Source organism: Astatotilapia calliptera, chromosome 6 (genome assembly GCF_964374335.1).
Source record: "Astatotilapia calliptera chromosome 6, fAstCal68.1, whole genome shotgun sequence".
Lineage (NCBI taxonomy): Eukaryota > Metazoa > Chordata > Actinopteri > Cichliformes > Cichlidae > Astatotilapia > Astatotilapia calliptera.
The window spans coordinates 34200001-34225746 of record NC_137427.1 but is presented as its reverse complement, the minus strand read 5'-3'; the positions used below and the strand labels follow the sequence as shown (position 1 = coordinate 34225746).

The 25746-nt window shown below is 40.8% G+C and overlaps 1 protein-coding gene, 2 long non-coding RNA genes and 1 pseudogene across 5 annotated transcripts in view; 1 reads left to right on the top strand and 3 right to left on the bottom strand.

The window, feature by feature from the left end:
• Positions 1–1472: 1472 nt before the first annotated feature.
• Positions 1473–5509, bottom strand: LOC145429554 (uncharacterized). Its single transcript, XR_013909798.1, has 3 exons — positions 3677–5509; positions 1787–1944; positions 1473–1687 (listed from the first exon to the last, which is right to left on the bottom strand). It is a non-coding gene; the product is annotated as an uncharacterized LOC145429554 (long non-coding RNA).
• A 32-nt stretch (positions 5510–5541) lies between these two features.
• Positions 5542–10916, bottom strand: LOC145429556 (uncharacterized). Its single transcript, XR_013909800.1, has 2 exons — positions 8408–10916; positions 5542–5848 (listed from the first exon to the last, which is right to left on the bottom strand). It is a non-coding gene; the product is annotated as an uncharacterized LOC145429556 (long non-coding RNA).
• A 1111-nt stretch (positions 10917–12027) lies between these two features.
• LOC145419394 (ras-related C3 botulinum toxin substrate 2-like) lies at positions 12028–15072 on the top strand (annotated as a pseudogene). The gene is made up of 5 exons (XR_013909796.1): positions 12028–12143; positions 12285–12347; positions 12746–12905; positions 13212–13345; positions 14542–15072. The product of XR_013909796.1 is annotated as a ras-related C3 botulinum toxin substrate 2-like (transcript).
• A 4824-nt stretch (positions 15073–19896) lies between these two features.
• LOC145429553 (uncharacterized) overlaps positions 19897–25746 on the bottom strand; it is a 6677-nt gene continuing 827 nt past the window's right edge. The window contains exons 1-5 of one of the 2 annotated variants that reach the window (XM_080303205.1): positions 25064–25746; positions 24602–24918; positions 24208–24393; positions 20791–20851; positions 19897–20723 (exon numbers count right to left, since the gene is read on the bottom strand). The exon at positions 25064–25746 is cut by the window's right edge and continues 827 nt beyond it. In XM_080303205.1, coding sequence (XP_080159331.1) covers positions 20519–20723; positions 20791–20851; positions 24208–24393; positions 24602–24918; positions 25064–25692 — 1398 coding nt within the window. In that variant the 5' untranslated portion in view covers positions 25693–25746 and the 3' untranslated portion in view covers positions 19897–20518. Of the gene's footprint in view, positions 20852–24207; positions 24394–24601; positions 24919–25063 lie in introns of both variants that reach the window. The other variant, XM_080303206.1, reaches the window with a different exon arrangement.

Sequence of the window (25746 nt, the reverse complement as noted above, 5' to 3'; positions counted from 1 at the left end):
TTTATGACATTTTGTTAAGTTCTGTACTATAGTTAACAGTTTTAGTATTTTCCAGTGTTAAGTATTTGTATATTAAAAATTCTACATAATCTTATATTTGTGTTTTTAATTTTTAGAACACTGGAAGGCTATAAAATGTTTTTAAAAAAAGAAGAACAACAGCACAGTTCAAGACTTAATGTTGTATTTTGTAGATAAAAAAGGGGGCAGGTCTATAAACAATATTTGATTTGTACCTTTTGAAAAAGCCAACAAATTCAATGCCAATACAGCCAAACTCAGGAGATCAGTTAGGAGCACAGCTGAGCAAAGGTGATTCCAAAAAAATGGAGAGAAACTCTGCCATGCAGTGCCATGCTGAGCAGACTGGTTTACAGCCACAAGAGAGACTCAGTGTTCACAGATCATAAAATCTTCAGGGAGCAAAGCTCTCAGAGAAGCTATAATGCAATCCACAGATAGAATACAGTCAATAAGCTCCAAGTGAAATGTTAAACAGTGCATGGATAGCTTTTTGTTCAGCTTTTTCTTCGTATCCTTTTTCCCCCTTTCTAAAGTCTCTTCAGAGGCTTTGCAATTTGTCAAACAGCAGCTGGTAAAAAGGCTTTTGCAGTGAGGCAGGGAGCCTGTTCAAACCAGATTATGCTTGATTTGATGACTGCAGAGAACTTGGGGCTGACAGCTCAGATTAGGATCGGTTCTCCCTTGAAAAGGCATTAGTGTGTTCTGTCATGGCAGGATTTCTGTTCAATGTGCAGGTAGATTGAAATCAACGGGCACCAAAGACACCCAAACCTGAGGGATCATTACGTGACACCCAAAGCATCTGAGCAGTCTTATTCCTTCATCTGTACCAAATTACTCAGATTCACAGACGTCGTGCACAGCAGACCTGCAATACAACAATGAATAACAGGAGTTACGCCTGCGTTTGACAGGTCAAAATGTCACAGGGAGCAGTTCAGTTAAGTTTCATTCCCCTCCAGAAATCACTTCATGCATGATTATCAGGAACCTTTGAGTAATGACAGCACTTAAGTGAGTGTTTCCTTACCATGTTCCACTTTGTCACCAAGTTTTAGGATGAGAATGTTTTTTTTCTACTTTATTTTATTTTTAATAGAAAGATAGCTCTCGTTATTATTTCTGTTGTAATTTGTGTTTGTTGTTTGTTCAGTTTTTCAGCCTTGTTGCATTTTTTTTCTATTTCCGTTGTGTTTTATTCAACTTCTGTTACATTTTGCAGGATTTTGCAGCTTTTTCTATTGACGGGTGTTTTCTTCAGGGACACCATATTATCATTATCTTTAAAACTGCATTTGAAACTTAGTGCTGAGTTTTTACTTTCTGCAGTTGAAGTTATCTAAAGAAACTGTGTGTGGGTGCAGCTGAAAAAACGTCTTTTGGCAAATAAAACAGAAATTCTGAAATCCTCTACTGCTTATATCAAAGAGAATAAAAGAAACCAAAGCTAAACTCTAAAAGATTATTTATTTCAGCTTGTTTACAGTTATCCACACCTCACAGCTTTTTATGGGTTGATAGTTTTCCTGATCCAATCTGCATACTCAGGATCACAGAGGTCCATGAAGGCAGCCGGTGCTCTGCATACAAAGTCTGGATCTCCCACAAAAGAAGAGACCCCATAAATCCTGCCATTATGAACCACTCCTCCACCAGAGTCTCCCTGCAAGACAGAAATACAGTTTCCCAGTTTTATAAAATCTTTCTGTATTTTGAATGTTTAATAAATGCAGCTGTGAGCTGAGGGATCATGCAAACTCACTCGACATATATCTTTCCCAGGACTTTGTCCACAGAACCAGTGCTGATAGCTCCTGACTCGGTGGACCTCGGGGAATTATTTCTGTAAAATATCATTGAGCTCTGTACAGCTGACAACCTCAGTCTCTGCACAGTGAAGAGAGGGTGATTCACCAGGTTCTAGAAATAAAGGGACAATTAGTTCAGCTTAAAGCACTTTTTTAAAAAATGATGCAGATTTGTATTTTATGCAGAAATGCAGCAGAAAGAAATAAAATGGTCTGAGCTCACAGGAAAAGCTTGTTTTTGCTTTGAACACATTAGAAATGAAGAAAAATACAATTTCAGTACAAATATCTGCAACATCTCTTTACTAATAAAGTAACAGTTTGGATGGTTTGTTTTCTTTTTTCTTAATACAACAAATTTGTTAAAAATCATCTTCCTTCTTTTCTCATTAGCTAGTCCAGTGGTGGCACCATAACCTGCGACCTCAACTCTGGAATGACACAAGAAGTGTTTGGACGCTTTTCTCTCCTTTTTTTTGTCAGTTACATACAAATACATATATTGATTGTTTTGCACGTTAACTTTGAAATGTTGCCCTGAGGCCTGTACTATGAAGCAGGATCTCATCTCTCCAGGTAACTTCAGAGTTCTATATGAAGGATTTTGACTTCTTACCAGAGAAAATTGTAAGAGTAACCCTGACCTGCTGTTATATTAGTTATGTCCTTTATAGAGTTTTAGTCACCACTTTATCATCACGCACCACACCTGGCTAGCATGCTTGCACTGTGCTTGCTCAGCGCATTGGGAAACCATTCAAGCTCACTGCAGCACATGCTACTTCCTGTTTTAAAGGGCCTTGTAGCAGCCCTTGTTACATGCGTGGGCACGGAGCGTGAAGCAGAAAGCACAGCTTAAAAGAGAAGTTGATATACCCGGCGGCGTGACACTGACTGGTGTTTTACGTTTTCTCAAGCCAGCTAACGCAAAGTAAGCCAAGCCTTGTTGAATTTTCTTTGTACTATATCCCTCTGGTTAAGTTCAAGCTTAGAGATCATTTGTCCAGAAAAGCAGCATCACCATTCCTGGAAGATCCCTTGAAACTTTCAACTTTAGACCCTCCTACTGTACTACATGGACAGTGGGAGGGGCTAAAATTCTTCAATAGCATTTTTTCGTAGACATTTTTCAGTTTGCAGCCTATGTTTAAATTCTGTTGTTATATTAAGTTTTATTTTCTCTTAAACTAATAAACAGCAGAAAGTTTGCAGCTGACAGAATAAAAGCTGAAACTGTCTTTCAAACATTAATTAAATGAAATACTTAATTATCCATCCATCAGATTCTCCTGTGTAATGATAGGTCGTGATGTCAGTCAGGATTTTTGCTGTCTTTTTTTTTTTTTTTTTTTTTTGCCTGTCCCATTTGGTTCTTTAGCCATCAGAATTGTTGTCTGAAGACCAACAAGGATACCCAATGGATTTACTTTGCCAAATGGATCATCGTGGCATTGCCGTATTGGTCCATTTGGTCGATCTTTGTTTTTATTATTTATTATATTTTATTTTCAGATTTTACAGACGGGACAGACATGAGTGAGGGATAGGAAAGGAAGAAAGAAAGAGGAAGGAAAGGAGAAACAGAAGGGGAGAGGGACAGTGAGAAAGGGGGGGGAGAAAAAAAATCTCCTGGATCACCTGTTGAGAGAAAAATAGAAAACAAGCAAAAAAAACAAAGCAACATACTAAACACAACACCATCGCATTAATCTAGCTAAGTGTAAACAGCAGTAAATACTAAATATTCAATGTTGTTGTGCAGCACGCAGGACAGATGTGCTTCGAAGTAGCGGCCAAGAAAGGTGTAATTTGGGTCTACGAGCAGTGAACACCCGTGTACATACCTGTGTGGATCAGCGCGCTTGTATTCCAAAGGTTTCTCCATGTAACGATCTGCTAGGGAGTGTGGGGGGGCCACAGCCCCGTCCTCCAGGGTGTGAAGCGGGTATGGAGGAGGTCAAAACTCCAGACATCCAGAGGCCCCCAGAACACAAGAGACCATGGAAGACCAACAGAGGGGCAGCCGCGCCACTGTTCCAGTAAGAGCTGAGGAGAGTCCCAGATGAGGGTTCACTCAGCAGCCGCAGAGCAGAAGCCAGGGGGAGTTGCAGTGACGCGCCCGTGAGCTCCGCCGGCCCCCAGCTGCGCCTGAGTGACCGAGCCCCAGGCCGAGAGGCCGGGGGCACCCCACCTCCGAAGGGGCCCGAGCGAGCCCTAGGCTCCAGGCCCCGATAAGCGGCCACCAAGGAGTGAGCCGGTGTGTACCTGGACACCCACCCCCAGACACAAAGAACCACCAACGCACCGACACCTGAGGGAGTCCGCCACCGGCAGGGGAAGTGGTGGTGGGTGGAGATAGGCCTCCAAATCTTGGAGGGCCTGAGGTGTCCCCAGAGAGGTGGCGTCTGATACCCAACCTGACATATAGACACAGACATACGGGCACACACAGACACAAACATCCATTCCCACCCTCATGCTCTCATGTGCACTTACTCCACACTCAACCAACATGGAGACAGACATAAAGAGACGCTGTACACACGATCACACTCCCCAAGCGTACTCTACAAACCGGGTCTAGGTACCCTTGCCCCTGGAGGGGGGAATTGCACCCAGACCCAGGTGGTGTTACCCTTTTCCCTGCGGTGGGGAGAGGCAGACCACCCCGACTCCGTAGCAGCAGGGAGGCCCCACACTCCAGACCGCAGTCGGACGGCCAACTTCTCCTAGCCCTCCCGCTCCAGCAGGCCGCAGAGAACGGGGGTGGGAGAAGACTCCAAACCTCCCTCCACCCGCTCATTGTAGTGTTGATGCATGTGTGTTCTAAGGTGCAATTAAAACCCAGGAGGGCATAGAGCTACCTGCCAAGGAGCAGCAGGTAAGCGCATAGTCCCTCCTGATAGTCTTATTGAACAAAGCATCTGAAGTTCTTGCACATTCATATAGTGCTTTTACTACTAAGCAATTTTCCACTCACACACACACACACACACACACACACACACACACACACACACACACACACACACTCACACACACACACACACACACACACACACACACACACAACACTGGTTTTTCTGCAGCAGCTGTTACTTTCAGTCTGTATTATGCATTTAAACCCTTCATATTTTTCTAATATTACAGTTTTATCTTCCTTTTTAAAACCTGCACTGCCAGTATAGTTTATCCACATCCATTAGGATTGAAAGCCCTGGTTAACTTGATAACCAGGGCTTTCAATTGATAAGCAGCTTCCTGTGAGTACTTATCCTGATTCCCACTGTTGGGATAAGATAAAGGAAATATATTCTACATATGCTGAACTCACTTCACAGCACAGAGCTCAGGTCAAGAAGAAACTTTAAGAAAAAAAACTTCAAAGCAAGAAACTTTGAGCCACAGGAACATAAATGTATCATTTGAATCTAAAACTGAAGTTAGCACGACGTATCAGTATCTGTCAGAACACATGAACCTGAAGCAGAAACATCCACAACTCACAGTCAGGTAGTTTTATAGGTTGGACATCAGAGCTGCTAGTAGCTGCAGCAGCATGATGTCATGAACTCTGCCTGTGCTGGTGTCTTTGTCTGTATAGATCTCAGCTTCTGCTGTTATCTGCACTTCTTGTTCCGGACCCCCTTGATGCACACTTAGATTTGCAAACATGGTCCTGCATGTGCACAGCAAACATAAAACATGATTACTGATGGTCACCATATTTTATTTCTCATCTTGTCTGAATGTATTTTACTTTTTACTGAATAGCAAAAACATGGCTACTAGACATTCCTTGGGTTAACAAGTTTTAGTTGCTGCTCTGGTCTCCTCACCCTCCTGGCTTCAGACGGTGAGCTGCAGAATCCAGCGGTCGCTGATCAAAGAGCCTCCACACAAGCTGGAAGGTCCATGTGGATAAACTGCTCTGAGCTGTACATGATACTGTCGCTCACATTCATCACCTCCAATGACTCTCTTTTGCAGAGCGACCTCTGTGTTCGCCGTCACACCTGAAAGAGGAATCCCCCGCCCACCAGGTCACTGCCAGTTTTTCTTTGTACCTGTAAAATATCTGCTCTCAGAAGTAAGGCAGAAACACACAGTGAGGACCAGAGCCATTAAATATAGATACTGTAGCTGAACACTCGCTGATACAGAGAAAAGAGAAGAGGCACCACACATAGTGTTGCTGCCATTCACTCTCTAATGACTGCATTTCAGTTTGAATATTGGACACTGCATAGTCACATAGTGTCATTATGAAGCTTTATCAACTGCAAAGCTGCAAAGCTCCACACATTTATGCAAAGTTACTTATCGTCTCTTTTTGCTTTTGGCTTTCATAAAGTTACAGAAGGGAAATGAAGGTAAAATATTTCTATAGAGAAAGTGCTTCACAATAATAATCAATAAAAATAAATACAAACATTAAAAGACAATAATAATATCCACTACCTAAAATTAAGCCTGTACAAATAAGTAGAGCTGCTCTTTCAAATGTTCAGACCGCAGAGATCAAATGTAATATTAGTGCATTCCATAGATTATCAGCCAACAGCCTTGAAGACACACTTAGTCTCTTTTGGTTTTCAGCCTAGAACGAGGAACCACCAGCAGGTTTCTGTCAGAAGACCTCAGTGACCTGCACCTTATGGATGGACGCAAATGAAGTTTGATCTCAGCTTCATGCTCTTGTTCTGCTCGTGCTCTGATTTGAATTACATGTTCTACACACTTCACTGTATCTCACTGTCAGTTTGTCAATTTGTGACATTAATTCAGAGGAATGTGGTGTAAACCAATGATTTATAAACCTAAAACAGGCCATGATCACTAACCAATGCTAACTTTGAGAAGCAATGCAGAACATATTGTGCCCTCTGTGTGGCTAATGGAGCTCTTAAGAGTAGAAGAGCAAAACAAAAGAAAAAAAAAACCTCGCTCACGAGTCTGCGACTGCGTGCTGACAGAGAGCGAGTGGGTTACCTCTGTGTGACTTCAAGCTGCAGAGGGTAAGGCTCTGACTGTGGTCTGCATATATGTGCCGAGCAGCAATTCAATTCAATTCAATTCAATTCAATTTTATTTATATAGCGCCAAATCACAACAAAAGTCGCCTCAAGGCGCTTCATAGATACAGAGAAAAACCCAACAATCATATGACCCCCTATGAGCAAGCACTTTGGCGACAGTGGGAAGGAAAAACTCCCTTTTAACAGGAAGAAACCTCCGGCAGAACCAGGCTCAGGGAGGGGCGGCCATCTGCTGCGACCGGTTGGGGTGAGAGAAGGAAGACAGGATAAAGACATGCTGTGGAAGAGAGACAGAGGTTAATAACAGATATGATTCAATGCAGAGAGGTCTATTAATACATAGTGAGTGAGAAAGGTGACTGGAAAGGAAAAACTCAATGCATCATGGGAATCCCCCGGCAGCCTACATCTATTGCAGCATAACAAAGGGAGGATTCAGGGTCACCTGGTCCAGCCCTAACTATATGCTTTAGAAAAAAGGAAAGTTTTAAGCCTAATCTTAAAAGTAGAGATAGTGTCTGTCTCCCGAATCCAAACTGGAAGCTGGTTCCACAGAAGAGGGGCCTGAAAACTGAAGGCTCTCCCTCCCATTCTACTTTTAAATACTCTAGGAACAACAAGTAGGCCTGCAGAGCGAGAGCGGAGCGCTCTAATAGGGTGATATGGTACTGCAAGGTCATTAAGATAAGATGGGGCCTGATTATTTAAGACCTTGTATGTGAGGAGCAGGATTTTGAATTCAATTCTGGATTTAACAGGAAGCCAATGAAGGGAAGCCAAAACAGGAGAAATATGCTCTCTCTTTCTAGTCCCTGTCAGGACTCTTGCTGCAGCATTTTGGATTAGCTGAAGGCTTTTCAGTGAGTTTTTTGGACATCCTGATAATAATGAATTACAGTAGTCCAGCCTGGAAGTAATAAATGCATGAACTAGTTTTTCAGCGTCACTCTGAGACAGGATATTTCTAATTTTAGAGATGTTGCGCAAATGGAAGAAAGCAGTCTTACATATTTGTTTAATATGTGCGTTGAAGGACATGTCCTGGTCAAAAATGACTCCAAGGTTCCTCACCGCGTTACTGGAGGCCAAGGTAATGCCATCCAGAGTAAGAATCTGATTAGATACCATATTTCTAAGATTTTCAGGGCCGAGTACAATAACCTCAGTTTTATCTGAATTAAGAAGCAAAAAGTAAGCGGCCATCCAGGTCTTTATGTCTTTAAGACATTCCTGCAGTTTAACTAATTGGTGTGTGTTATCTGGCTTCATGGACAGATAGAGCTGGGTGTCATCTGCATAGCAGTGAAAATGTATGCTATGTCTTCTAATGATACTGCCTAAGGGAAGCATGTATAATGTAAACAGAATTGGTCCTAGCACTGAACCCTGTGGAACTCCATATTCAGAATACCCACCGTGCACAGTTTCTGTGAGGTTTGGCATAACTCGATGCATTGAATCATTTTCATATTATACAGACAGAATTATGCAGTAAGAACCAGCAGTTAAATATAGAAACTGTTGTTGAATACTCACTGATACACAGAGGCAAGAGAAGAGGCAGCAGACACAGTGTTCCTGCCATTCACCCTCTAACAACTGCCTTTCTGTTGAGCAAACACTTTGGCGACAGTGGGAAGGAAAAACTCCCTTTTAACAGGAAGAAACCTCCAGCAGAACCAGGCTCAGGGAGGGGCGGGGCCATCTGCTGGGACCGGTTGGGGTGAGAGAAGGAAGACAGGATAAAGACATGCTGTGGAAGAGAGACAGATTAATAACAAGTATGATTCAGTGCAGAGAGGTCTATTAACACATAGTGAGTGAGAAAGGTGACTGAAGAAGAAATACTCAGTGCATCATGGGAATCCCCCAGCAGCCCACCGCATTGCAGCATAACTAAGGAAGGATTCAGGGTCACCTGGTCCAGCCCTAATTATATATTTTGGAAAGTTTTAAGCCTAATCTTAAAAGTAGAGATAGTGTCTGTCCAAACAGGAAGCTGGTTCCACAGAAGAGGGGCCTGAAAATTGAAGGCTGTCCCTCGTATTCTACTTCTAAATACTCTAGGAACAACAAGTAAGCCTGCAGTGTGAGAGTGAAGTGCTCTAATAGGGTGATATGGTACTACAAGGCTTTTCAGGGAGTTTTTAGGACATCCTGATAATAATGAATTACAGTAGTCCAACCTGGAAGTAATAACTGCAGCTTCACTCTGAGACAGGATATTTCTAATTTTAGAGATGTTGCTCAAATCGAGGAAAGCAGTCTTACATAGTTGTTTAATATGTGCATTGAAGGACATGTCCTCGTCAAAAATCACTCCAAGGTTCCTCACAGCGTTATTGGAGGCCAAGGTAAGAATCTGGTTAGATACCATATTTCTAAGATTTTAAGGGCCGAGTACAATAACCTCAGTTTTATCTGAATTTAAAAGCAGAAATTAGAGGTCATCCAGGTCTTTATGGCTTTGAGACATTCATGTAGTTTAACTAATTGGTCTGTGTTATTTGGCTTAGCTAAGCTAAGGTAGCGAATTCCTAAAAATACAGGGAGTGAATACAAGAGAGTGTGCTTCGGATGAAGCAAGTGAAGATTAAACTATGAAATAAGAAGTTATCTATAAGTTTTTAGTTATTTCGGCTATCCAGATAAGCTACACAAAAACACAACCATGTGTTGGAACAGGAAGTGATAGGAGGTGAGAAAAATAACCTTAGGACAGGTGAGATTGGTCAATGGTAGAGCTATTTTTCTGGAATTACACACGTTACGGTTGCTAACGTGTGTAATTTCAGAAAAATAAAATAAAAATAAAAATAAATAAAATAAAAATAAAAAATAAATAAAAATAGGAAGACACAGTGCTGGTTCAACAAGACAAAGTGGACAAGTTTACAACACCATTCAACGCAACACCACACAAAGTTGTAAGCAGAACTGGAAACCAAGTCATTATTGAATCACCAACAGGAGCTCGCTATCACCGGAATACCACACATGTGAAGAAATACGAGACAAATGAGACCAGAGAAGGACACTATGACACAATACCTGAAAGGGAGGAAGGTGAAACACCCACAAAGACTGACACCTTCACTCCAACACCACAAGAGGGCTCCCAGGGGCCAGAGAGACCAAGTAGATCACAGAGGGCTAAAAAGATACCCGAGAGGTTTCGTGATTTTGTGGTGAAATGAACTATAATATGTTAAGGTGAAGAGGTAACTTACATTTGGCAAGTTTCAAGTTCATATGTGTATTTCGACATGTATATATTGAAAAAAGAAAGGTACATGTGTGGTGAGACATTTAGATTATATAATTGTTAGAAAGTAAGACAAGAAGAATGTTCAATGTTGGGGGAAAAAAAGACATCAAAGTTATTACAACTAAAGTTTGAATCTAAGGAAAAGGGGGGTGTCATGTATTGATATGGCTATGTCTTAATGTGATGACCTTTGAACCGGATGTGGTTGTCCGAAGGAAGCCCCGTTAAGTGGCTAGTTGTAAGATGGACAGTGTTCAATAAAGCAACATAAAGACCGTGCTTTATGTCCTGATTCAATTCAGAGTGCTCTGCCTAATTTAGTAATAAGGTGGGCACACAACAAGTGGGCTTGACTTTTGCGCCTATTGGCTGATCGTTTACTATCGACTAGTTTTCCTGGATACCTGCTCCGCGGACGGCTGCCACAGGTAGCAAAAACGTGCTAGGTCAAAGGTCAGGGAGGATGGCGGACTGGTGTGAACTTCAGTCAATTCTGCTCATTTTAGCAGATCAGATAGAGAGGGTAGATACATTTACCTGTAGATACTGTTTTGAGTCGTTTAGATGATGTTTCTGAAATGCTTGGGATGATAATTGCTCTTCAAGATGTTAGCATCGATGACAGCATTGTCGAAAGTTTAAGATCAATTCAGCACCGTGTTCGTTTGGAATACGCCGAGGAAGAACAGTCTTCAAATGTTGGTCGTCCACGTCTTGAAATCCCGGCTGCAGCACTCAGGACTTTAGTGCTGTCCTGGATAACCATCGGGGTAATTGCCGATACGTTTTCTGTGTCTCCGAGCACAATTAGGAGGAGAATGACGGAGGAAGGTCTAAGGTAAGTTTATGCTGTAATTTAACACCTGTGTGAGTCTGTACACAGCATTATTTAGATGTTGACCTTAATTATGACGTTTGATATTGAAATATTATCGCTTACTTTTTTATTGTGAATGTCTAAAATAAGCGGGGCAGCTACGGCTAGTATAATAACTATACTAACTATATTATATATGTCAAAAAATACACTCTGTTAATATCACTAATGGCACAGGAGGATGAGTGTACTTAAGTAGTATTTGCACAGACCTAATGGAAAAGCAGAGTGTGCCATGGTTAGCAGGTGTTTCTACATTTTGGGAGAAAAACAGCAATCAGACAGCGTGAATGTTGTTCTTCCAGCAATCTGAACTCTTAACTCTATAAATATGTTTAAACAACAAACAGAATCACGTATATCCTCCCTAACCACCAGCAGGATCTCAGATAGTGTTGACTGTTTGTCATAGTTGTTCTATGTTTGACAGTTAACGTTATTTCAGTGACTTTTCTATTTCAGGAAATCCATCCATCTTTTTAACTACTGGGTCATTAAGGAGGCTGAAGCCCATCCCAGCTGTCATTAGGCAAAGGGCGGGGTAGACCTCGGACAGGCCATAAAACAGGATTAATCTGGTACACTAGTCTCTTTCTTTCTGTAAAAAAAACATCTGTGTCTGCAAACATTTGTGTTATCAGTTTCATTTGAGCCTGAATACATTTGAATATGAATATGAAATTTCTCAAGTTTTTAAAAATGAGAAATTAAACTGTTATTCTACTATGAGACCACACGGGGGCAGCCCTGCCTTATTATGTATTATTCTCTCTTACTAGACATGGTTAGGATGGCTTTTGTGTCAAACTAACCAAAGTAATGTTGTTGGTTAATGTTTTTGTGAACAGTGGTATTTCAAGTATGGTCCTGTTTTTTTCTCCATTACAGGAGTTTCACTGGTTAAACAATCAGTGAATTGAAAGATTGTTGAATGAATGAATAACCAATGAAATGAAAGGTTGCCTATGACTTGTTGGCTGATCGCTGACCTTCTCTACTCTCCCCACAGATTCGACAAATATTCAGCTAATGTGATGGTGGACAGCAAGCCGGTCAACCTGGGCCTCTGGGATACAGCTGGACAGGAAGATTATGACAGGCTCCGCCCACTGTCCTAGCCACAGACGGTACAGACTCACACATACACACACAGGCACACACAGTAACTAATGGACATAAAGTTACACAGACAGAACTTGTATAACATGTCAGCTAATTAAAACTGCAGCAGCTATTCTAATTCTTTGTCTCCTTGTCTCTCCATCCAGGATGTTTTCCTAATCTGCTTCTCCCTGGTTAGCCCGGCATCCTATGAGAACGTCAGAGCTAAGGTGAGTTTTGGCTGTTTTTTATGAGGCCTGTCTCTCAGCTGCCGAGGAACAAAATGTAAAAAAGAACAAACAGAACAAAAGCAGGAATTTATTATAGAGAAAAAAAATAGGTACTTGGATTACAAAATGGAGAAAAAGCCTAAACAGGTCTAATAATTGATGTGAATGAATGATTGATGCTGTGGGTGAAAGTTGGATGATGTATTTCTCTCATCTTTAATAGCTACAGCATATCATTTGTTTTTCATGCCTTCATCCACCTTTCTGTAACACCTGGCATCAGAGCTTCATCTCCCTCCACCTTTGATTCTGTTTTTTGCCTCTAACACGTTCCTTGATTTTGCGTGTTCCCCTTTCTTGCCTCTTATTTAGTTTTCCTTTACTCTGTATTCTGCCAGTGGTACCCTGAGGTCCGTCACCACTGCCCCTCCACGCCCATCATCCTGGTTGGCACTAAGCTGGATCTGAGGGATGAAAAGGATACCATTGAGAAACTGAAGGACAAGAAGCTGGCGCCTATCACCTATCCACAGGGCCTAGCTCTGGCTAAGGAGATAGGTCAGTCACTCTTACTTTATTTGCTTGAAAAGCACTTTAAGATTTGAAGCTCTCCTCACCAGTGAAGATATGAAACTAGCAGATGAAGATGCTAGAGAACTTTGTAGCCTGACTGCCTCTGCAAATTTTTGTTATTCCCCTCATTTCCTGGCATCACAGTAAAAGTATAGTAGCTGTAGTTGACTATAGTGTTCTTTGAAAGTTGAACTTATTCTTCTCCACTACCAGCAAACCTTTCTTCTCTTACTTTGTCTTTGTAGTTCTTTCTCTTCTTTTATTAACATATATGTGTCTTCGCATGTATAGATGCAGTCAAATACCTGGAGTGCTCAGCCTTGACCCAGCGTGGTCTGAAGACTGTGTTTGATGAGGCCATTCGTGCCGTCCTCTGCCCTCAGCCCGCCAAGGTCAAGAAGAAGCCCTGCTCGCTGCTGTAAACGGTACGACTGAATAAAACGCAGAGGAAGAGGAGGAAGAGAGATTAGACGTTTGAGAGAAGAGAGAAACAAAGTGAACTCGCTCATTAAATCAACACATAAAGTAGAGTAGAGGTTTGAGGGCTTCTTTTCTTTTCTTTGAACATAAGTCTGAAGCTATTCAATCAAGCCTTTTATTTGTCACATGCAATGTTTACATCTGCAGTGAAATTGGACCCCCCGAACATACATACGTATCAGCTCCAGCCTTGAGACCACAGCTGACACCGATATGGTAGCTGCATGAAATGATGGTGGTTTTCCTTTAGTGCGAACAACTGCATGTCAATTTCACAGTTGGTCTAACTGGTCTCTCAGTCTCCCGTTGGAGAGCTTCTCTGAGATGTTATCAATCTTGTGCTCAGAGAGCAGAGACTGCCGTGAGCTTCTCCAAGATCGTATCCGTGCTGCGTTCAATGAGCCCATTTTGAGAAGTCACGACCCGTCCCATCATTTCCATCACAGCGGGCAGCCTTGTGGGGTTTTGGAAAGCCAATTCTGCTATCTTTGATAAGCCAGGGCCAAGCCAACTCCGAACAGCAAGAACCCTGTTATCATGGTTCCGAAAAGGTAGATGTCTACAATGTCCTCGATTGACAGTCCCGCCAGGCACACGACCCTCCAGTTCCTCCACCCGTCCATTGTGTATCCAGAGGGGAACGTCCCTCTAGGACACTCGGACTTACTCAAGCCCAGGCTTCTCGTTGAGAAGAGCGTGTCAATTGCATTCAGGGACCAGTTGTTCAAATCCATAATTCCTCTTTTAGGTTGTAACAGACCGTGAGAGTCATCCAGGGCAAAAGTAGAAAAGTAGACGAGACTAGACAAGGACATTGAGAAGCCAAGCAGGAAAGAGAAGGAAGAGGGAGAGGAGAAAAGTGCGACTGCCTTCATCCAGAGCCAAACGAGAAAGGAAACTGTAGACACTTATCACTAAGAGGTGATTCAGAAGTTTGTTCTTGCACATATAATGGACAGAAACATTAAAGAGAAAAGAAAAGACATAAATGAACACAACACAAGACAGAAAAGTTTCACATGCTTTGTACTCAATTTCATTTTTTTGCAGAGGAAAAATAAATTTGTCCTGAATATTGTTGGAGTAATTTTGTCCCACAGGCATCAATTTAACCCCATGATTTATGTGACCTTTGTTTTAGATTCTCACAGGAGCACAGAAGAAGAGAAAAGGACTGCAGACCCTGAAGAATATATGCAAATCTGCCATGTCTCTAATGTATATCTACAACTTTAAACAAAACAAAAAACCAAACAATGTATGGTGTGCAGGTTTGCTATTGTTTTAGAAATGCCAACGAGCTCTTCAGTCCAAATCCAGACGCTGCCCAGACAGGATTTCTTTGTAAAATATATCAGTTTAGAGATTATAGACCCTTTGAGTTTAAGTGTAAGTCTGAGAGCAGCATGCTGCCTTCATCTAAAGTACTGCCAACAATATATATGTGTTTCATGAAACCTAAAATAAAAATAACTTTTGTAACTGAAATAAACACAGTGTTTCAGTATGATTTGTTCACTGTGCTGTTTTCAGGGTGATGAATGTAAGGAGCAGAAATGGTCGTTTGTGAGGAAGCAAGCAACAAGCAAACTTGTGTCTGAATAAGATTTATTAACAAATGTATTATTTGTTGTGCTATTAAAATAAAAATAAAACATTTGAATGCACAAAAGATTCACATTATTTCTCCACAACATGTGACCTTTTGGATTGAATGCCTATACTCAACTATGGGGGATATAAAATTCTCATTTTGATCCAGCTGCTGATATCGCCTATACTCTATCCTTATTTACATATTGTGGAGAACAGCATCTTTTTCTGGTGGTGGGTTGAAAATGTTCAGACTCAAACAGCACTTTCAGTTTTGCAGTTTAATGTTTGACCAGCTTTTTTTGCCAAAACACCTTCATGTCTGTGAAGGTTCTCAGTCATCCAGGTCATTGTAGTCAAAGGAGCTTGCAAAGAAAAGCGTCTGGACTTCTTTACAGTTTTTTACAGACGCTAGGACACATGTCTCAATACTTAGGTCACTTTTGCAAAACTCTTCACACAATTCTCCTAACTGACCCTCAGCGTGGCAAAGCAGTTCATTTCACATTCAAAATGCACTACAACTACCAAAACACTTCATTCAGGTCTCAAATAAACTCATTCTTCCAGAACACTAGCAAAGGTTGACAGCCGACAAACACACTTTGTCACCCACAAAACAATGACCTAAAAAACACTAACAACATGTAGCATTACACAGTGTTTTCCTGTGTAAAACAAGGAAACATCTCTGTTTATAATTTCAATATATGTTACTGGAATGAATCAGACATCATGCAGAATTCATTAATATTTGTTTATGTATTTTTATTTTTTTGCACTAAGTAATCCCAAAATACAAGAATTTGTATACACACCATCCACTGATACACATACAATAGTAATGCTAATCTACTCGGTCTTCTCCATTTGGCCACAGGTTCTCATCCACATCACATCTTATGTCATCTAGGGCAATACACCTAGGAAAGAATCTTCTGGCTGCCAGAATTGAAGGAGTTGAAAAATTGAAGGAGTAACACCTGTGTAGATGTTCATCTACAATGAGAATCAGCTGTGGCTGGTTAAACTGCATTTTTAGATTTAAAATATGTGTCAATAAAATATTGCTGTTGGATTTTGCTGTCTTTTCAAGTTTTGCATTGTGTTATTGTTTTGGCCATAAGTTTAACAGTTTTGAAAACAGTATGTAAGCACATGCAAAATGTCCTGCACGTACAAAGATTTTTGGCAGTTGTTGTGTCTGAGTGAGAAGATAATTCATGAAATTTGAGAGATGTAGTCATTGAATGCATTTTGTGACAAAACAATGATAACTGGTCCTCAGTTTAGCCCACATAGACTTCTGTTGTGCTCACTGTGTGAGGAGTTTTGCAAACGTGACCTAAGTATTGAGAAATGTGTCCTAGTGTCTGTAGAAAACTGTAAGTTACTTGAAGACGTTTCACCTCTCATCCGAGAAGCTTCTTCAGTTCTAAGGTCAAATGGTGGAGAGTCCCAGATATAAACCTAGTGGGAGTTTTCCCCCACAGAGGGACAAAAGGACCCCCTGATGATCCTCTAATCGCCTGAGCCAAGGTGTGAAACTGGGTGTGGGTCCCAATCAGCCAGAGTTTCGGGTGAGTTCATTGTGAAACCTGGCCCCACCTTATCATGCGAATTCCTGAGATCAGATGGCCCAGGATGTGAGTGGGCGTTAAGGCGTCTGGGGAGGGAACTCGAAACTGGATTATAGATGGCAGAGAGTTGGTGTCGTAAACCCCCGCCTCTGTTCAAAGATTGTCGCTCACAGTGGACATAGATGGCTTCTTTCACTCCTCTTTCAAACCATCTGTCCTCTCTGTCCAAAATGTGAACATTGGCATCCTCGAAAGAGTGTCCTTTATCCTTAAGATGCAGATGGACTGCTGAGTCTTGTCCTGTGGAGGTGGCTCTTCTGTGTTGTGCCATGCACTTGTGAAGTGGCTGTTTGGTCTCTCCAATGTAGAGGTCTGGGCATTCCTCGCTGCACTGTACAGCATACACCACATTGTTAAGTCTGTGTTTTGGCGTTTTATCTTTCGGGTGAACCAGTTTCACTGGGGGACAGAAACGCGTCTTACAGAAGACGTTACAGGTCTGTGAGAGCCAGAGATTTTCCATGTTTGAGGTGACCAAATACTTATTTTCCACCCTGATTTACAAATAAATTCTTTACAAATCCTACCATGTGGATTCATGGATTTTTTTTTCACATTCTGTCTCTCACAGTTGAAGTGTACCTCTGGTGCAAATTACTGACCTCTGTCATCATTTTAGGTGGGGGAACTTGCACAATCGGTGGCTGACTAAATACTTTTTTGCCCCACTGTATGTAGCCAGGTGGAAGGTCTTTATTATCGGACATGTCGCTGACTTTGACTTCATGTCCACTCTTACCTGTTTCTTATGTGTGCTGTGTTCCTCCATCTTTCTCCCTTTTCCTCCCCAGCCCTGAAGTCTTTTGAATTTTCACTCAATAACAGCACCTTTTAAAGTTATTTGTTTTTATTTATTTAAACATATAGTAAAATTAATATAAAGTGGTAAATGTTATGCACTACCTAAAGTGTGAAGTCACAGAATGATACTATTTAGTGCAGTTTTTAATCATTACCAGTCTTCATCTTAGAGCTTGTGCTCTTATTGTGCCATGATGTCTCCTTTTAAACTGTGTGGATGTTCACCTCTTCTTCATCCTTCCTGTTCCTTTCACCAAACTGCTCACTCTTGTTCTCCTCTGATCTCACTTCCTGTTCTGGTTATAAGAAGAATGCAGTCAGCATGTGTCAAAGACACTCGCTTAGATTAGATATTTGACATTTTATTTATCAACTATTTTATGCACTAAATTAATCAATTATTAAACAAATATCATATTGTAGAAAAGCAAATAATAATGCACTAAGCAGTTTCATGCCACAAGAGCTAAATGGTCACGTCACTGTATTTATTTCCCACAAACTACTATACCTAGGATCTTCAGGTTTCCACTATATTTCATTAATCTGCAGCGACTGTAGAACATAAAGTATATTGACCTCTATTGTTTTCTTTATGACTTGGCCTGAATACACACACATACACATCTTTGAATAGCACAACAAATGAGGTAATTTTCCATGTGTTTTAATAGGTTTTAGTGATTTATGGGTTTTATGTATGTGTGTGTATTTTGGTCTTCAGTGTAAATTTATACAAACTGTAATTATTTCAGATGAAAGATCCATTATTTAATGTTGCTTTATGTTGTGTGTGTGTGTGTGTGTGTGTGTGTGTGTGTGTGTGTGTGTGTGTGTGTGTGTGTGTGTGTGTGTGTGTGTGTGTGTGTGTGTACGCTCAGCAGAGGGGAGGTCAAGACAGGAGCTGAGTTGACCTGGTACATCAAGTTTGGATTTGCCCAGTTGTTGGTAAACAAAAAAGATTTAAACTTAAAAAATTTTGAGTTCATGCACACTGGAAAAAAAATTCTCTTCATCACAATCATTTGTTTAAAAATATGGCTGTTTTACTGATCTATGGTTATTATTAAAGAGGAAGGAAAGAAGAAGAGGAAGCCTGAGCCCAGGTTCTGTCCATTTTCATAACAAGTGACAGCACAGACATCTGAGCTTTTTCGTCATAAAGATTGTGATGTGAAGCATCAGCAGGTAAAGTGTCGTTAAAGTGTCACTTCAATAATGCTGCTGGCAGAAAGAAGTGTTGACACATACTAGCTTTGAATAAAAGGCTTAAAACACAAACAGTCTAATCCTGGGTGTTGCTTTTAAGCTTAAAGAATATAATAAGTTCTAAGACAATTCAGTTTACTTCTTACTGTCCATGTTGTGTTGTGGTATTTACTTTATCATGAATGTACGCTACTTTGTTCTAGCGACTGTAAAAAATAATTGTATTCATGAAATAAAATAGACTTTCACAGTCTGCATCTTCCACAGTTTTCATACTTTTGTTCACTCCAAGTTTGACACAAACCCACAGACAACCAGAGTTAACTATGTGAAGCAATCACAGACACTGTAATGGCTGATTTTTCTAATAAACACAATCAGGTTAACATTAAGGTTTAACATTGAAGGAGATTTGTTCCATAGTCACAGTTATACTTGTATTTCCTTTACTTACATCCAACACTACTATGTTCTGTTTCAGTCCAGGTGCTGGCAGTTTATCCTTTGTTGTTTGGACAAATAAGCTTAAAGCTAAACCTTCATGTTTTTGATGGGAAAGTTTGTTAAACCATTGCTCAACTTATGTCTGCACAGAGCAGATAATTATGATGTACTTGTAGAAAGACTTGATAAGCAGGTCACAGCTGAATCAAGGGGTAATAAAAGTAAGACCACGCGGTCTCAGCACGACTACACATGCAGTGGGTTATCGCACACATTTGAAAGACTCATTGTGTAACTCAGGATGTGACCCCTTATAAAGGAGACAGAGAAGTTCTGTTGTTCAGTCAAGTAAAACCTGGTGAAAGCGCAATTCTAAGACTCTGGTCGTTGCTTAAGTGTATAGATAAAAAATCTTTTTTTCATACATTATTTTCTTACTATATTAGTATAATCACCAAATCGATTATTTCGTATTTATCTCCTGAAACGATCTACATTAACTTTTCTATCCCTAGAAATGTGTTTCCAGAGTCCCAGGTTTAGTGACTTCCTGTCCACCATCACATCAGCTGAGTAGTTGTCAAATTTGAGGGGAGCAGAGAAGATCAGACACCAGTCAGCAGGTCAGAGGCCATCTCTCATTTCACAAATCAATCGCTTGATTTATAAATGGAACAAACACCCCATCAGACCAGGTAATGACCCATTATGAGACAACAGCCGTCTGAGAGGAGATGTTCTGTATCACAAAACATGGGAAACAAACAAACTCTAGGCATTCTGAAATATATAAAGCTCAACAAAAAAACAAAACCATATCAGATCCTGATGTAATTCATTTTGTTGTTGTCTTTATTAGTCATTTAAAAAGGTCTAGAAAAAGTGTCCAGGAAGAGATTCTACTATTTATGCAGCACTGCCCCCGTGTGGCAACAAAGACACACAACAGCTTCATTTCTCAGCCTGTTGCCTTCTTTTCCCTTCATGATGTAAACAGTGAATGAACTGAAAGAAGTCAACCCATAAACTGTTAAACTGATACAACAGTCATGATGATTATGTAACAAGTTGTAGTTGACTTTCTGGTGGTGGTTTTGGTATACAATTTAAAAGCCATTTTCTTTTATAAATACACCATACACTTTGTTCTTGACCATTTCTTTTCCTCATATCCTTAATGGACAGTGGAGGAACACTACATCTAGCTTCTGTTTAACATTTATCCAGGCGCCCCCACACTGTACCTCTACAGAAACCAAGGGAGAGAGACAGACACACAAAGATTTCCACTTGAATCTTGATCTCAAAATAGAAAAAGTTTTATCACAAAATAATTACAAGAGCACAAATAAAAACCAAAGACAAATGAAATAAAAGGCAAGGCCCTGCGACTGAACACAGCACATCTTGCACCTTTAAAATTCACAAATTTCACTTTTCTTTGTCAGTCTGTGGTATTAAAAAAATCTCAACATGATGACCAATGTTTGACCTTTCACCTCTAGCATAGTTTTCTCTGGATTTCAATCTGGCCACTCCAGAAATGACATTTATCAGTGTATGTACAGCATCCATTTTTGGTTTAGACAGTCTGACACAGACCGTCTCCATGGCAACCTCCGAGACTCTTCTTTTCCTAAAAAAAAAAAGTCTCTATATGACCACCAACAAACCTGTTACACCATATTTTTTCACCAGCTCACCTTTGCTGAAGGTTCTCATACAAATCTAAACATCTTTTGAGAAAGTCCACATCACTCTGATCTGTAATGAAAACAGAAAAACAATGACAACACCAGCAGAGGCCTCCGACATAAACCTGGCAACATAAATCCAGATAACTTTGCTTATTTATCTCTTAAAACATTCAACAAAGATTACATTTCTAACAAATATACCAATATCAATATATATTCCAGAAACAGGACATTCCAGTTAGATCCTCTCCAAACTTACACTGGGCAGCTCAGCCCATCATCCACTTTTACAAAACAGAAAGCCGCCTGATACAACAGCCCCAAAAGTGACAAAAATCCACCTCCAAAAAGCAAAACTTCTCATAATGGAAAAACAAAAAAGATTGTCAATCCTATCAAACACTTTCTCTTAATCTAAAGAAATTATTCCAACATCAAACTGTACAATTTACAAATAACTACCAAGTCTCTCATGAGAAAACTCTTGTTCACATTAGAGCTATGTGGTACACAGTACGACTGATCTCTGTGAGTGATTCATTTCACAAAGTGTTTCGGCCTGGTGGCCAGTACCTTTGAAGGAAGTTAGTAATCTGTGCATAACAGAGCCACGTCTCCATTTCTAAGCAGAGACAAATCTCTGTTTTTTAGGGAGAAGAGAGAGCCCCACACGATGACTCGATGCCAGTAACAGTCTTTTACAGAAGTCTGCAGGCAGCCCACCCTGTGCAGGAGCCAGCTGACCAGCAGCAGCACTAATCTCCTCCAAAGAAAAGTTAGCATCCAGGACAGCTCTGTCCTCAGAGCTCAGCTGAGGAAGCCCCTGCAGCAGCTTCTCCACGCAAGCTTTGTTACTTTACTCCATCCCTAACATGGTGGTGTAAAAGTCCACGGCATACTGACCTGCTCTGCATCCAGGAAAAACCACTAACGCCACATAAACTACACTAACAACACCATACACAATTACACTAACTCATCATCAGCCTCACAACACGCCACACATAAAAAAAACACAACTTTCAGCCAGACAAACCACACAGTCCACCAAACTTCCATCATTCACCAGAGAGAGGGAGAGATATAGAACGAGAGAGTTTAGTGGATGTGTGTTTGTGTGTGTGATACACACAATTTATGAATGTACTCTCCAATAAAGGTTATGTAGTTGATGAAAAGTGGGTTAGATTAAATGTTTACATTTCTTGTGCATGAAGTAAACTATAATATTTATATGTAAAATTCCACACCTACACCTGTGCGCCCTCACACTGCAGCACATTTTACTCCCCTGGTTGCAGAAACCGTTCTATATTTTGTCACAGCTGCAAAAGAAGCTCCACTCAAAGAAACTCAAAGATGATGGAGAGGAAGAGATTTCAGAACATGAGGCAGGAAGGTGGGGAGAGAGTGAGGCGGTATGGCACACAGGAAACGGTCGAGGGCAGACTCAAACCCAAGCTCCTGCAGTGGGAACTCTAACGTTTAGTACATGTGTCCCCACTCAGCCAGGTGAGATATAGCAGAACCATCAATTCAGAGTCTGACAGTAAGGGTGAAGACGAGCCTGACTGTTGGTCTGCTCCAAAACAAGCCCATAAGCAAGCTTTGAAATAATATGTTACAAAATTGTGAAACTGCGACATGAAATTTGATTTGAAAATGAAATTCATCCTGATCAGGAGCTGTTATGATCTAAATGGTGTTCTAGATCCAGTAAGCATTCATTCAACTTGTCTGCAGCAAAATTAAAAATAAGTTACCACAAGTTGTTTTTTAAATTGGTAAATAATTGATAAAGTGTTAAAAGTACTGGTCGTGTTTGACCTCATCACCAGGATGAGTTGGAAATACTTCAAATTCCCTCAGGTGGCCTTTTGCTGGTTGGATTGCCACTACAGTCTGTAAACTGTGGAGGTAATTTTGTGAGCTCATTGGATGAGCAGTTTCTGAAATACTCAGACCAGCCCATCTGGCACCAACAACCACGCAATCTCTTTCCCCCATTCTGATACTTGCTTTGACCTTCAGCAGGTCATCATGAACATGTCTGTATGCTTAAATACTTTAATTTGCTGACGTCTGATTGGTTCACTAGACATTTGTGTTTAACGAGCAGGTGAACAGGTGTACCTGGCAAAGTGTGTGTAACCCTCAGTGTTACTGACATGTTCCACACTGATGCACAACAATACTCTGTGCCCCACACTGTTTTATTAAGTATGTCTAATCACTGTGGACATTACATGTACCTTCTTGAAGGAGAGGTCAAAGGTCAGTTACCTTTATAGGTTCCTGCTATATGTTGTGACATATACACAGCACAGTTGTAGGAATGATAGTTTCTAAGTTCTAAAGCTTTTTGTCAATTTTCAACCAATAAATCTTAAAGTTGACCTCGAAGACCACAAGTTTGAATGGATTGTTAACATGACCCCACTCTACAGCACTGCAACATTTTAACATGAGTTATTTAAGACTTTCCAGGTATCCTGGTTACAGAAAAAGATTGATGAGCAGAAAAAAAGAAACAAACTTTAATTGTTTCTGATTAGAAGCTGTACAATCCGGACTGACTTTAACAAATGTGCTATAGGCTCAGCTGGAAAATAGTGAGCTTTACAAGACTGATTTTGTTCCAAAGGCTTTCACAGACCTCAACCAATCCTAAGGCTAATTAGCACGGCTAGAATTTTAAAAACATTTGTTAAATGTTGTCATTGCTAACATATACCTGTTTTAGAGCATGGTGAGTAGCGAGAATGCAAAGTTATTGTTACCTCTAAAAAGAAAAATGTGAAGATGTGATATTAGCATGAGCTATATAGTATCTCCAAAAGTTGATTCTGTTCATCTGGACTTTACGTTTTGTGGGAAAAACGTTTCGTCACTCATCCAATTGACTTCTTCAGTCTCAGCTGACTGCAGGTTTCCCCAATCTTATAAACAGTGCATGTATATGGTTACCTGCACCCTTGCAAAACTTTGCTAGACCCGTCCCTGCACAGTTACCAGCTGTCAGTAGAAAAGGATCCTGATGTTATTTGTCTCTTAGAAACAGTTCATAACTTCCCTTCAACTCATCCATGTCACCTAAAAGGTAAACCTGTTTCTCCATCACCTGTTCAGCTCTGATGATTCAGTAAGGACATCTGCTGGTTTCATCTTCACGTTTCCCTCTCACCACATATCCAAACCGATATCATGACCAGCAGCTGTTACAGCTGTGGCTCCAGCGAACATCAGCTGATACTAGAAAGCAATATTAAATAAATTCTAACAGCAGCTGATCAAGCTTTAACCTGCTGCTGTTGTTTAGAGCGACCACCGCTGGTTTCCTCTTTCTGGCTCGAAATGTGTGATAAACAAACAAGAGAGAAGCAGGCAGAGCTGTGTTCAGTTTAAGAGAGAGGTTTTTGATACCTGAGAAGGAGTGCAGCAGCTCCATGGTGTCTGTGGCACAAGCAAGGTAACCATCAAGCTCAACTGCACTTTGCAGCCTTCTGGAGATTGGTCTGGAGAAGAATTCATCTTCATCAGATGACTCTCTTTGCTGATCCTCACTCTCATGCTCTGTCGTTTCAAGATGTTGTTTGATGTATGTCAAGGCTGTAATTGCAAGTAGATAACACAATTTTGTTATTTACATTTCAGTGATTATTCCTGAACACAAATTTAAAAACGGCAAATTCTCAAAAAGGATTGTTTAGTATTCAGGACAGACCATCAATAACTTACAATGTATTAGGTGAAATACTCACTTAAGCATGTGTTCAAATGTAAAAACACACAAAAATGGGATCACATGAATCCTTACCAGCCTCTGTTACATCTGCTCTGTCAGTCCAGGAAGTCTTGAACTTGGGTAAGAGGACTGCAGCTGCAGCCAACTCTGGATCCTCCATCATCGCTCCAAAACGCTTTTGAAGGCCATTTTGCAGGGCTCTGATGAGTGGCACGCATGTCTTGCTTGATGTCTCCAGCCTGCTAAGTTTGGACAGTAGTTGTTGGATTACTGGCAGGAGCCATCCCATAAAGGAAGTGGACTCAGACTGAAGAATGTTTGAAGCTTTCACCAGAGGCTTCATGGTGGTACAGTACTCCCTAAGGAATGCAACTTCTGCAGGACTCAACCTGTAAGACACAACAACAAAACCCACCATGACTATAATAGCGATCTTCTGATTTAATATTAAGAGTCTGCTCACGTTTTTAACCATCCATTAAGGAAAATTCACAAAATTTGCAACCATATTGGTAGGTGTCCAATTTTACTCACATTTTCACCTTGAACTCCTCACAAATGCTCCTGATGGCATTTTCCCCCTTCTCATCAATGATGCGTATTATCCTTTCAATGGCAAGGTAGGTTGAATTCCATTGTGTTGCATTGGGACGAATGATCTGTAGTTCACACTTGTCCTCTACCACTTCATTAGCCAAATGAGTTTTGTTCCAAATGGCCTGGCATTTTGCAAAGCTTGCACGGGAGAGCCTCTTGTAGGTTTCATTCATGCTCTCTGCTAGGGCAGCATCAGATGTTGCCACAAGGTTTAGCAGGTGACATGCACATCGCTGATGAGGCGGGAGTTGATACTCCAAACCAGAGTCTTCATCAAGAATTGCACTTGCCTCATGGTAGTCAATATGGTCAGTCAGGTCAATAGTTTCTGGGTCTGCTTCATCTTCAGCTTCATCTGCATCATTTTGTGCCCCAAACATGTGGAAGGCCTTGACAAAGTTGGATCCACTAACAGTTGTGGTTCTTACAACTTTGCCTCTAATCTTGTATTGGCAATGGATATCATCAAGCGCACCAGCAAGCATGTCAAATGTGTGAGACCCTCTCAATCTTTTGCATGCTCGTGCTGCAGATCTTCTTTCCAGGGACTCTTCCTCCAATGGCATGTGACTCCAAGGTAACTTTTCTGATGAGCTGACCAACAATCAGTAGTGGTAGCA